Raw genomic sequence first — 11,687 nt, 5'->3', positions numbered from 1 at the left:
CCGGCCCGGGCTGCGCGCAGCCGGCGCCCACTCAGGACCTGCCTCACGTACTGTAGCGAGCACTGGACGGGCCGGGCCCGCCGGCCCCCGGAGCCCCCGACGCAGGGGGCTGCGGCCTAATAAAGCTGTTGAACTCGATCGTGTTCGGGGTGTGCGTTCCAGGGGCGCCCTCAGGGGTGTCCCTTGGGTCCCCGCTGTTTCCTCCCCTTTCGCCCCTGCTGCCGGAAGTGCAGGCGTTTGGGGTTGAGGCCGAAGGCCTGCAGTCTTTGGTGGCTGAACTCGCGGCCACCAAGCGTCACCGTGGGGCCCAGCAGACGCGCCTTCTTGCTCCTCCGCCGCTTTTGGGGTGCTGGCTTCATACTGGGTGACCGGGGGGCCTCCTCTTCCTGTGCCGGGGGGCTCTCAGGCCGGGGCCGCTTCCCACTGGCCCCATCAGTACCCGACAGCTGTGCCTGCGGGCCAGCTGTGTCCATCTGTGGCTTTCCTGTGCCTTCTGTGGGTGTCTCAGTCCTAGTGGGGGAACATCAGAACTCAGCTGGGCCGGGCTGTGGCTCTGCACATGTCCCCCTTTTCAAAGAAATTCCTTAACTTGGAGCCTAGCGCAAGATAAGTGGGTTCTCTACTGCCTGAACCACTTCCCCAGCCTCCTTTTGCATTTTTGGCTTTGGTATTTCTAGTATGTTCTCCAGAACAAATCTCAGACCCCCGATCTGCTATAACCCCCCACCCCACTGTGATTATAGTTGAATGCTACCATGCCTGGGTTAACCTGCAACTGTGAGCTTCCTGACTGCCTTAGGAGCAGCTGGGCTCACAGGCCTGCACCACCACAGCTTTCTCCTGCTTTAAGCACTTAACAGGGGTGAGCCGGCAGGACCGCCCAGCCCGGCCCCCATCCATGCTTACTCCTCCTGGCAGAGCGACTTGAAGATCTGCCTCTTCTTCCAGGAGTTCTGGGCTTTCTGGCTATAGGCCCGCTTGTCCTGGAGCTCCTCATGCTCTGACCTGCGGGGTCCCCAGGACACAGTGGTCACCAGGAGTCCTGGGCTGGGCTCAAACCTGGAGCTCTCAGCCCAGCCATTACCTGTACATGCAGGTCTTCTTGAGCGAGCACCAGCGGTTCAGCTCCTTGTCATCTGCCGCCAGGATCTGCGGGGAGGGGGTGGACCCCAGCTCTGAGCCCTCCGTCACCTCAACACTGACACAGGGCAGGGGTAGGCTGTCATTGGTTCTCTTAGAGATGGGGAAACTGAGGCTCTGGTGGTTAAAGCACTTATCCAACCTCACATGGTTGGTAAATTACCCAGCCTAGACTGGATCTCAAGGCCTGGCCACTGTCCCTTAGCTTTTGCTCACTTGAGGTTGGTACCCAACACCTGAGCCACAGCCCCACTGCCAGCGTTTTGGGGTCAGTTGGGGGTAAGAATCTCAGGGACTTTCCTGCCTGGACTGGCTTTGAACTGCGATCCTCAGGATCTCAGCCTGCTAGTCCCCTGCCCCTCCAAGCCCCGACCTCCTCGGTGCTGAGCCCGAAGTCGCAGGGGACAACAGCGCGGTACTTGAAGCGGCAAGGCAGGTCATCAATGATGTCCTCATAGTCCAGGCGGTAGTACTCGTCTAGGTACTGCTCGAAGGTACTGTCCCCTGCATGGAGGGAGACGGAGGATCGTGGTGCTGCTCCTAAGCCTGCACAGGCCCTCCCATGGCCTCCCAGGCCTCACCGGGGTCAAACACGGGCTTCTCCTGTCCGACAGCTGCAGCAAAAGCTGACTTGCGTTTCTTCTTGCCAGTGGCAGGGGCCTCCCGCCTCTTCTTGCGGGGTTGGTGCGGATCGTAGTCGGCATCCATCTGCAAAACACACGGGTCTCCCTGGGCCTGTCCCGGGATTCCCCGATGCCCCCCCCCCCACCCCGTTGATGGCACCTACGTTGAAGTCGGGGTCCTCGCAGTGCGGCTCCTCCTGCCTCCAAGCCCCATCCCACGTGTCCCAGTTCCAGTCATCTGCTTGAGCCAGAAAGGTGGGGTGAGGGGTGACGGCCAAAGACATGGGGCCCCACCCTCTGCACCCTGAAACTGGTATCTGGCTATGGTCACCTTCCAGGCCTTCCTCTTGCTCGAACTGTGGTTTCTCCTCCTCCGCTGTGCCGTAGAACTCATCTCCGAAGCATTTCTGCAGACCAGTCTTGGGGTGAGCGTGGCTCAGGAGGACTGGAGGCTACTCCCCTCTTTTGCACCTGGCTAAAGCCCCAGCTCCTGAAAGGGGTGGGGGGCACCTGCCATTGTGTCCCCTGACCCAGGCTACCAAGGCTTCACTTCTGGCTTTTGGGTTGATTACTTGGAAATTAAGAGTCTCACGGACTTTCCTTCTCAGGCTGGCTTCAAACCTCAGTCCTCAGATCTCAGCCTCCTAAGCAGCCAGGATTACAGGCGTGAGTCCCTAGCGCTGGCCTTGCACTGGGTTATTAATTGAGCATGTATTCTATGCCCAGCCTTGGGCAGCGCCTGTCTCCTTCTCCCTCCTACTCTTCGTGACACCAACTATCTCCACTGATGAGAAACCACAGCTCCGGGCTGAGAGGAGTGGCACCCCCCCCCCCCCAGTGTCTACCCAGGATCCTCCAGGGTTTCCCTGGCAGGGTCGAGGGCCTCTCTGAGGCTCCCACAGCACCTGTTCTCCCATGCAGCCCGCCTTTCCTGTTGCCATGGCCTGCTGGCTCAGAAAAAAATTAAAAAAAGCTACAGCCGAGCACTGGTGGCTCACGCCTGTCATCTAGCTACACAGGAGGCTGAGACCTAAGGACCGTGGTTCAAAGCCAGCCCAGGCAGGGAAGTCCAATTACACAATGGTGGAAATTCTTTTTTTCTGCTCTATCCCATGATCCTTCAATTCTCAGCCTCCCCAAATGTTCATGATAGATAGAAATATTTAAGTGTATCGGGACAGAATCCCATATGAAACTGGGGACCCACTGCTCCCTAAAAACACAACAACTAAACCTTGGGGCAGGCACCTCTTTACAACAGCCCGAGGAGTCCCGCTTTCACAGGCAGAGAGGTCAACACACTCCTTGAGGCCACACAGCCAGCACTCAGCCTGACTGCAGAGCCATGGCCCCGAGGCCTGGACACAGGGACAGCTGTACCTGCATGAGCTGGTCGTGCCTGCTGGGGTCAAAATCATCCTCGAGATCCTGTTCCTCCAGACCCAGCGTCTCATTGCCCGTCACCTGCCTCAGTTTCTCCAGTTTGGCTAGAATCTCCTTTCTCTTCAGGTTCTTCAGCTGCTTCAGCTCCTCCTGCTTTCTGGCTTTCTCCTAGGGGAGGGAAGAGGGTCATGGATGGGTGGGGGATGCTCCGTCCCTCCCTCCTTCACTCCCTCCCTCCCCATCCCACCACCTACCCTCTTCTTCCGCTCCCTTGTCTCCTCTCTTTTCTCCTTCCTGCGTTCGTCTTTGCGGCGCACTGAGGAGGCGATGTTTCGTGGGAACGTCTTGACCTGGGGGTGGCGGGGGGGTTGGTGGAGGGGTCCCATGAATGAACTTGGCTCCTCTGGATAGAGAAATGTGGGGGCCACCATCTCCCACACCCCTAAACCTGCTCACACACCGAGGCAGAGTCCGGCTCCTCGAAGCGGAAGTTGTACTTATGCTCAAAGTCTTCCTGCTTCTTCAGGAAGAGCTCACCCTCATCGGAGGAGTCATCTACAGCCAGTTGCACTGGGGGGCCGGGGACCCTGAGGGACAAGAGGGGCATGGCTGGGATGTGAACAGGAGACCCACTCGTTCACGCCTGGTACCGGAAGTCCCATGACCATAACAAGGTACACGCTGCTGTTAGCCACTTTAAATGTATGGGGGACAAAAGCCGGGTGTCAGTGCCACAGCTGTCGTCCCAGCTACTCAAGAGGCTGAGATCTGAAGATCACAGTTCAAAGTCAGCCAGGGCAGGAAAGTCAGTGAGAAGCTTAGCTCCAATGAACTGTCGAAAAACCAAAGCAGAGGTGGGGCCGTGGCTCAATGTGGTAGAGAGTTAGCCTTGAGCAAAAGAGCTCAACCGGTGCCCAGGCCCTCAGTTCAAGACCCACAATGGACCAAAAAGTAATACAAGGGGCTCTTTGGCACTTGGAAAGGTGATACAAGATAAGCATGGTAGCTCACCCTTCTTCCTCCTCCTCTTCCTCCTCCTCGTCCTCCTCTCCCTCCTCCTCCTCATAGCGCTTATTGAGGATGTAATCCCGAAGGAATTGCTCCCCCTCCTCCAGCTCTGGGTTGTTCCAGTATTCCTTGAGGTGCTCCTGAGCACAGGAAGCGGAGACAGGACCCAGGTCACAGGCAGGGTAAGAGGAAGGACCAGCAAGGGTACCCAATGGGCTTGGGAACCGAAAGTTCAAGTCCAGGCTAGCAAGGATGCAATTAGCCACCATGTTACAGACGAGAAACTGAGGCTTTTTTTTAGCTGCTTTTAGTACCAGGGCACCCTGAATAGTGAGCACATATGCCACCACCTGGGCTATGCTTCAGCCTTGGACGTGCCTTTGGCTGCCCTGTCATAGGTCCGCTTTCTTGCAAAGATGTTGGATGGGATAGAATGAGAGAGCTTACCAGTTCCTTCATGGACTCGGGGTTTGGAATCTCCTTCTGTCCCTTCAGCCACTCAACATAGTCAGCCTCTTCTTGAGCCTGGGAAAAGCCAGGACTGAGGGGCTGCAGGACGCCAGCCTCCCTCCCCACTCTATCCAGCCAGGCCTCAGAACCCACCTTTTCCTCCTGGCTTTTAGTATGTCTTGTCAGTAATCCAGAGCCACCTTCCCCAGCGCTGTCCTCATCCTCACTGTCCTCCACGAATGCTCGGAAGCTGCTCGTGACAAAAAAAGGAAAATAAACAGCATTAGATCAGGACCTGTCAGGACCCCAAAATTCACCATGGAGGGCCAGCCCTGAGCATACCTCTCAAATCTATAACAGTAACCCCATGGAAGAGATGAAGCAGACACACGTGATTCGACCCTCTCTTCCCCCCCACCCCCCGCCCTCATCCTATGTCACTTCCTGGGCCAGGCTCACCTTTCCTTGAGCTGCTTCTGCTCTTCCACATAAGTCTCTGACAAGCCTTGCTGTAGAGGAGAGATTGATGTGGGCCTCAGGCCAGGCCCAGCGGTGACCCCCAAGCCCTGGCCCCAGTCCTCACCACACCCACCTTGAATCTCTGCCCAGAAGGCTCCCCATCGGAGTTCTCCTCATCCACATATTTCCTGTGCAAGGGAATGAGCTTGAGTCACCACGACTCACCTTACCCTGGCTTGACAATGGGCTTACTGAATGCTCAATGTATTTCCTAACACCTGGGGGTTGGGGGACCTTTGAGTGTATTGGGGAGGTCGCTGAGCCTCTTGAATTCCGGGTTTCCCTTGATTCTATAGAATCTTGGGCATTTTTTTTTTTCTTCTCTGTGCCTAACCTGGGGCCTAGGCACTGTCCCTGAGCTTTTTTTTAATTGCTCAAGGGCAGCAGTTTACCACCTGAACCGTAGCCCCAACTTCTGGCTCTTAGAGGTTAACTGGAGATGAATGTGACAGACTTACCTGCCCCCACTAACTTGAAATAGCAACACTAAGATCTCAGCCTCCTGTGTAGCCAGGATTGCAGGCGTGAGCCACTGGCTCCCACTTTGGGTTTTGTTTGTCTTTTATACCTCTACTCCTAAGGTCTCCCAGGGTCCTGGGCAGGTCAGAGGCTTGCTCCTCACCCTTCCTTCTCCAAGATGACCTTCCTCTCATAGTCCCTCAAGTACATGGGCTTCACTTTCTTCTGCTTCTCAGATGCCCCTCCATCTTCCTCGCTCTCCGAGGATGAAGTCGATGAAGCTGGAGGAACCGCCAAAAGAGATGCCATCACCCACAACCTCCCTCTCTGCCCCTGACATGGAACCCCCACGGGCAGGGCTGAGTTCAAATCCCCTACCCTCCATTTCCCAGTAAGAGCAGGTCACACTTTCTACAGGGCCAAGCCTGTACAGAGGGAGAGAGAGAATGTCTCCGACTTGGACTGGCTCCATTTGGGACCTTTCAACTTTCTGATGGTATTGAAATGCACCACAGGATAAAATTCCTTACATAATCCCATCTGAACTCCTCTGTGGCCCTCAGTGTCACCTCTTCCACCAGAACGCAGCCCCACCCATTCCCCATCCGAGGGGAGCACCTGAGATGGACCACCCTCCCGCTAACAGTCCCTGAGGTAACAGGATTAAATCAGCCCCCCCCCCAACCCAGACCTGTTTTCTGATAGAAGGTGACATCTTTCTGATAAATGCGGGGGTCCTTCTTCTTCAACAGGGAGAGGGTCCTATAAAAGTCTCGCTCTTGCTGGGGGTCAAATGCCTAGAGCAGGAAAGGGGGGCCCGGGCAGCATGGGATAACCTGGGGCAGGTGGGGGGGCAGGGGCAGGTGTTAGGGAGAAGTAGGGGTCCTGCTGCATGCGGTGAACCCAGGCCTGGGCTTCGGGGAGAGGTGCTCAAAACCACTGGGGTGGGCGGGGACGACCACCAGGTGGGTACAGAACGAGGGGGGGCGGCCGGGGATGGTGGGGGGGCACGGGGGGTGGGGACGCCCGGCTCGGTGACACTGGTTTGTGCCTCAGGGCCCCGGGAGGGCTGTGGGGGCCGGAAGTTAAGTCGCACCCCCACCTTTTTACATGAGGGGGGGCTGGGACGCCGGGGCGGGGAGCTCACCACGCGCTCGTCGCTGGAGTCGGAGTCGGAGCTGGAGCCGCCGCCGGCCCGGTCCCCGTAGCGATCCTTCACTGCGGGGGTAGCCCGGGCGCCCGCACGTCAATCAAGGCCCCCCGCTTCCCCGGGGGGGGCCCCCGCCGACGCAACCGCCCCCCGCACTCACGGCGCTGCAGCTCCTCCCGCTCCCGGTAGCGGCCGTAGCGGGCGGCGAAGGCCGCGTTCACCCGCAGAGGGGACGAGCCGCGCGGCTCCGGCATGGCGGCGCCGGGCCCCAGCGCGCACGCGCCGAGCCCTCCCCGGCGAAGGCGTGGCGACCGCTAGCCACGCCCACCGCGGCCGCGTCGAGGGTGCGGTCACGTGGCTGGCGTCTGGCCACGCCCCCTCGCTCTTCCAGTCCCACTTTTGCCTTTGGACCCAAGTCCCTGCCACGGAGGCCGCGCCCCTCCGGGGAAGGCCGCCGCCGCCGCCCACCCTCCCCACCCTCCCCCGCCCGCCCGCCCGCCCTCCCTCCCTCCCTCCGGGGCTCCCGGCACCCAGCTGACATCTGGGGGCCCTTGCTCCACTCGCGGTTTCCTGCCTCCCTTCCGTTCCGACTGAGCCAACCGCTGCCCCACCCAGCGCACTCACCCGGGCGCCCTGGGAATGACCATCTGTCTGTCCCCTCCTCCCCTGTCCCTCCGCACCCCCAGCACCCACGATCCGCGACCCCCGCACACGCGGTGCCCCCCCCAAAAACCGGATTCTCAAATCAGAAGCCAAGCCGCCGCGAGAGATCCAACAGAAATCTTAATTTAATGGGTAAAAACGTTTAAGTTAGCACACACACTTTCTTCCAACAAGCTTAATAAATAGGATCTTTTTTTTCTTTTTTTTTGTCTTTTCATCTCTGTACAAGAGACTGGAAAAGAGTTTCCCAGCCAATATGAAACGAACGCATTGCTACTCTTTTTATTGATTTGTTACGCTCCCGCTCCCCCTTCCCCCCCATGCCCAAAGCAGGGCGCACCCACACTTTCCAGACTTTCCTTGCCCGCCCCAAGCACAGCCAGCCAAGGTCACCAGGTTCCAGAAAAATCCCTGGGGACGGTGACCTCACTCTACGGCTGGGGCTTTAAACGAGAAACTGAACCGTTCAGGTGGCCGTGGGCCTGTGTAGGAGCCCTTTCCAATCCAACACACCCAAAAGGGGTGGAAAAAAAACCAAAATGAGAAACGTCCCCCCCAAAAAATACACACGGCACGCCAGAAATCAACACCAACAATGCCACACCGGGCTCCTCCTTCCCCCCCCAATCTGGGTTAGTGTTTCTCCCCTGATTTCCTGCCATCACCCAGTGGGGTCCCCCTGATGGACAAGGGGGTGTCCCTGGGTCACAGTGGGGTCACCGTGTGCTCTTGCAGAATGTCCCACAGGTGCCGGGCCCCGCTCTGCCGGGCCAGCTCCAGGGGAGTGAGGCCCCGGGCATCCCGGTGATGGAGATCCGACTCGGGTGCCAGGAAGCTGACCACGGCGCTGTGGCCCTCCCGCACGGCCAGGTGGATGGGCAGCGCCCCGGTGGCATCGGGCACGTTGACATCGGCGCCATGCTCCACGAGGACCTTGAGGGTGTCCAGGAAGCCCGTGCGGGCCGCGTCGTGGACGGGACAGGTGCCCGAGGCGTCCTGGACGTTGGGGCTAGCGCCTTGCTTCAGAAGCTCCAGGGCGATGGCGGGGCTACCGAACATCATGACCTACGTGAGAGTGGTGAGTCAAGGGCGGCCGGGGCAGGCACTGGAGATGGACGTGGCTTCAGCAAAGATGGGGAGAAGGGGGGACACCCCTCTGTGAGGGTCCTCAGACAACAAGGTCTATTGGGAATGCTCTCATGACCTCTCTCTCTCTCTCTCTCTCTCTCTCTCTCTCTCTCTCTCTCTCTCTCTCTCTCTCTCTCTCTCTCACACACACACACACACACACACACACCCCAGGCTGATGGCTCCTTTCAGAATGCAGAGAGACCCCTAACACAGAAAACAAATAAAAATCTCAGATCTAGAGTTGTGGCTCAAGTGGCAGAGTGCCAGCACTGAGGAAAAAGCGAAGTGAGAGTGACGCGCTGAGTTCACACACACAAGACAAGGGGAGGGAGGGAGGGAGGGAGGGAGAGAGCAGCTCTGGAAAGTTTCAAGGAACGGAACCAGAAACCCACCACTCTGCCCCCCAAGTATGAGAAATCCCCAGAATATCTTAAAAATACCCTCCATGAAGCTGTAAACTGCTCCTCCCCCCAAAAAAAATAAAATTGCCAGTCTTCTTAAGGGAAAAGACACGCAGAGAGGGTGGAGACGTGAAGGGCCTCTCTACACTGAACAGCCCCTTTACTATCTTGAGAGGACCCCCTCGCTCCCCCTTCATAGGGGCCCCGCACACAATAGGACAGTGTGTTTTGGGGGACACCCCACAAAGACATCAGGAAACCGCTCAGCCCCCAGAAATGAAGACCGACGCCCCACCTAGTAAGCAGATACCTCTCAGGTCACACACACAGACACACAGACACAGACACACACACAGACACGCACACACCCTTCCCCCGGGGAGGAGGAGGGGGAGGAGATACGAATCCTTCCATCCAGAAACCGGATCTGCACTAAAAGCCCTAGGAAACCTGAACTGTCCCCAAGGAACGGGATGGAGAGGGGGTGACAAAGAAGCGGAACCCCCAACTCGTGGGCGGAGGGGAGGCAGTGGAAAAACAACCCCCGAGAAGGTGGATCCGGCAGACAAGGGGCCAAGGCCTCCCCTCCCCCGCCGGCTACCTAACCCCGGGGTCCGCGGGGGACCAGGCCCAGGGCACCCCGTCGCCAGAGGGCGGACACCGGTGGGCGCCGGGGGCTGAGGCGGGGTAGGGAGGCGACGGGAAGGATGCGCGGGGTCCCGGCCCCGGCCCGGGCCTCGCCCCGGCCTCACCTGCAGCGCCGTCTGGCCGAAGCGGTTGAGGGCGTCGGGGTGCACCAGCTCGCGGTGCAGAAGGCGGTGAACCTCGTGCACGTCGCCCCGGGCGGCGGCGCCGCTCAGCCGGTCCCCCGCGCGGACTTCCTCCAGCAGCATGTCGCCCCCGGTTGGCTCTGCGAAGATCCCCCTCCAGCCCGGACACCACCCCCGGTGAGTGCAAGGTGGGGGACGGGAACCTCAATCGATCGAGAATCTGCTTCGGGCTCCCCGGGACCTCGGCTACGATGCCCGCTCGCCAGCCTCCGGGCTGCCCGGGCGACGACCCCCCGCTCCTGCCACCCCACGCTCCTACCAGCGGCTCCTCCCTCCTGTCAACCCCAAGAGGGGCTGGAAACCAGGCCCAGCCCCATCTCGGGCCCGCCCGCCGAGCCCGGCCCGGCGCCCGCCCCTTGGGGGCCGGCGCTCCCCGCAACTCACCTCCCGCCTCCTCCTTCTCCTCCTCCACGGGCGGAGTCTACACTGAGTCTGCGCCGCGGGGCCCGCGCCGCCGCCTCCGCCTCCGCTGCGCCCGCCCACGGGGCGTGGCCTCGAGAGGGGGCGTGGTCGTCCGGAGAGACCACGCCCCCCGCGCACCGCCTCTTTTTTACGTGAAGCGGAAGTATTTTCTTTCTTAAGTCTTTTCTTTTTTGGTACTGGGGATCGAACCTAGGCTATTGCATTTGCTAAGCAAATGCTTTGCCATTGAGCCACATCCTAACTCCATAAGCATTATTTCTTTAAATATATGTGTATGGTTTTTTGTTTTGTTTTGTTTGCCAGCCCCGGGGCTTGAACTCAGGGCCTGAGCACTGTCCTTGGACACTTTTTGATCAAGGTAGCGCCCTGCCACTTGAGCACAGCACCACTTCTGTTTTTTTCTGACTATGTGGTAGCGAGGAATCGAACCCAGGGCTTCGTGCCTGCTAGGCGAGCACTCTACCACTAGGCAAAGCTCCCGGTCTTCATTATTTCCTTAAAGTTTTATTTTTTATTTTTTAAGGATTCCTATAAAATTCCTTTGGAACAGCATGCAGGAACTAGTTCACGTTGTTTATCTGAGCCTGCGCGCTCCCGGCCACGCCCCCGGCCACGCCCCCGACACCGCCCTTTGTTTTCTTACAAACTCGCCACTTTGTTACCAGTGCCGCTGCGGGCTCGGCCGGGACCTGCCCACCGCCCCGCCCACTTGGCCCGCGTAGCCAATGAACGCGCGTCACCGGGGACGTTTCAAGCGCCGGCGCGGGCGCTGCGGCTTCTGATTGGTTAGTGCGTGGCGACCGGTGGACCGCGGACCCTGGCGGTTTTTTTTTTTTTTTTTCCCCAGTTTAAACTCATTGCTCGGGCGGGAAAGAGAGGAGACTTAACTGACTCGGGGAGAAAGGTCAGACCCGGAGCAGAACCGGCTGCTCCCAGACGGGCGCGCCCGGGGAGGCCGGGAGGCAGGGGTGGGATCTCCCAGTCTGGGGTTCTGTGTCCTTCACTCCCACCCCCCCCCCAATAAAATTATGTGAAACGCCTAGGCCGCGCTGGGTGCTTTATTTCATTCATTTCATTCTCGTCCCTTTGCCCTGCGCTAGAACAACGCGATCATTCTACCGATAAGCAGCACACACACACACAAATACTAAAAGGAGAAGGAAATCAAGATGATTATAAAGGCCCCAGGGCTGCCATGTGGTGAGTACCCGGCCACACCGATTCCAGTTTTCCCTCTGCCCCAGAGTCAAGTGGCTATGGGGGAGGGGGGTGGAGAAGCTGCAGGGAGGTGTGTGTGTGTGGAGAGGGGAGTGAGCCGAGATGCAAAGGTCCTGTGGTACTAGAGGAGGAATGGAGGAAAGGCCTGGAAGGGAGGTGCTGGTGGAATGAAGTTATTGCAGATCAAAGCCGAGAGGACTGTGGCGACCTTTGACTTTTATGATCCCGGAAACAACCAGGCCAAGGCCCAGAGCAGCAAATCCTGACTTAGAAGACTTAGAAGTGAAGG

The 11,687-nt window shown here is 58.8% G+C and overlaps 2 protein-coding genes across 5 annotated transcripts; both read right to left on the bottom strand.

Moving 5' to 3' along the window:
• Positions 1 to 26: 26 nt before the first annotated feature.
• On the bottom strand, positions 27 to 6,997 carry Kri1 (KRI1 homolog). 2 transcript variants are annotated; one of them, XM_090336743.1, is made up of 19 exons: positions 6,893 to 6,997; positions 6,730 to 6,800; positions 6,274 to 6,379; positions 5,746 to 5,863; positions 5,197 to 5,251; positions 5,064 to 5,113; positions 4,758 to 4,854; positions 4,602 to 4,679; positions 4,158 to 4,294; positions 3,607 to 3,733; positions 3,401 to 3,496; positions 3,144 to 3,314; positions 2,095 to 2,170; positions 1,928 to 2,004; positions 1,722 to 1,848; positions 1,514 to 1,644; positions 1,085 to 1,149; positions 907 to 1,005; positions 27 to 510 (listed from the first exon to the last, which is right to left on the bottom strand). In XM_090336743.1, exons 1-19 carry the CDS (start codon positions 6,984 to 6,986, stop codon positions 171 to 173), a joined length of 2,115 nt encoding a protein of 704 aa, XP_090192869.1. In that variant the 5' UTR covers positions 6,987 to 6,997; the 3' UTR covers positions 27 to 170. The 2 variants fall into 2 exon arrangements, with proteins under 2 accessions (XP_090192869.1, XP_090192877.1); XM_090336751.1 differs by having other exon boundaries at positions 1,928 to 2,001.
• A 505-nt stretch (positions 6,998 to 7,502) lies between these two features.
• On the bottom strand, positions 7,503 to 10,196 carry Cdkn2d (cyclin dependent kinase inhibitor 2D). 3 transcript variants are annotated; one of them, XM_090337654.1, is made up of 3 exons: positions 10,142 to 10,196; positions 9,680 to 9,851; positions 7,503 to 8,460 (listed from the first exon to the last, which is right to left on the bottom strand). In XM_090337654.1, the coding sequence occupies exons 2-3, from the start codon at positions 9,818 to 9,820 to the stop codon at positions 8,101 to 8,103; spliced, it is 501 nt and encodes a 166-aa protein (XP_090193780.1). In that variant the 5' UTR covers positions 9,821 to 9,851; positions 10,142 to 10,196; the 3' UTR covers positions 7,503 to 8,100. The 3 variants fall into 3 exon arrangements, with proteins under 3 accessions (XP_090193780.1, XP_090193785.1, XP_090193790.1); XM_090337659.1 differs by lacking the exon at positions 9,680 to 9,851 and having other exon boundaries at positions 10,142 to 10,186; XM_090337664.1 differs by lacking the exons at positions 9,680 to 9,851; positions 10,142 to 10,196 and adding an exon at positions 9,223 to 9,362.
• Positions 10,197 to 11,687: the final 1,491 nt, after the last annotated feature.

This window comes from Megascapheus bottae, chromosome 1, assembly GCF_031878675.1.
Source record: "Megascapheus bottae isolate mThoBot1 chromosome 1, mThoBot2.hap1, whole genome shotgun sequence".
Lineage (NCBI taxonomy): Eukaryota > Metazoa > Chordata > Mammalia > Rodentia > Geomyidae > Megascapheus > Megascapheus bottae.
The sequence above is the reverse complement of the archived record's forward strand: the minus strand, read 5'-3'. Positions and strand labels throughout refer to the sequence as shown.

Bases quoted from the DNA above. Each gene is read 5' to 3' on its own strand.
- Kri1 (XM_090336743.1), bottom strand. From the start codon at position 6,986: ATGCCGGAGCCGCGCGGCTCGTCCCCTCTGCGGGTGAACGCGGCCTTC. The intron at 4,680-4,757 runs GTGGGTTCTGAG...GGCTTTTCCCAG, and splicing joins CTAAAAGCCAGGAGGAAAAG to GCTCAAGAAGAGGCTGACTA. The intron at 2,005-2,094 runs GTGACCATAGCC...TTCTGGCTCAAG, and splicing joins GCAAGAGGAAGGCCTGGAAG to CAGATGACTGGAACTGGGAC.
- Cdkn2d (XM_090337654.1), bottom strand. From the start codon at position 9,820: ATGCTGCTGGAGGAAGTCCGCGCGGGGGACCGGCTGAGCGGCGCCGCC. The intron at 8,461-9,679 runs GTGAGGCCGGGG...ACTCTCACGTAG, and splicing joins TCGGCCAGACGGCGCTGCAG to GTCATGATGTTCGGTAGCCC.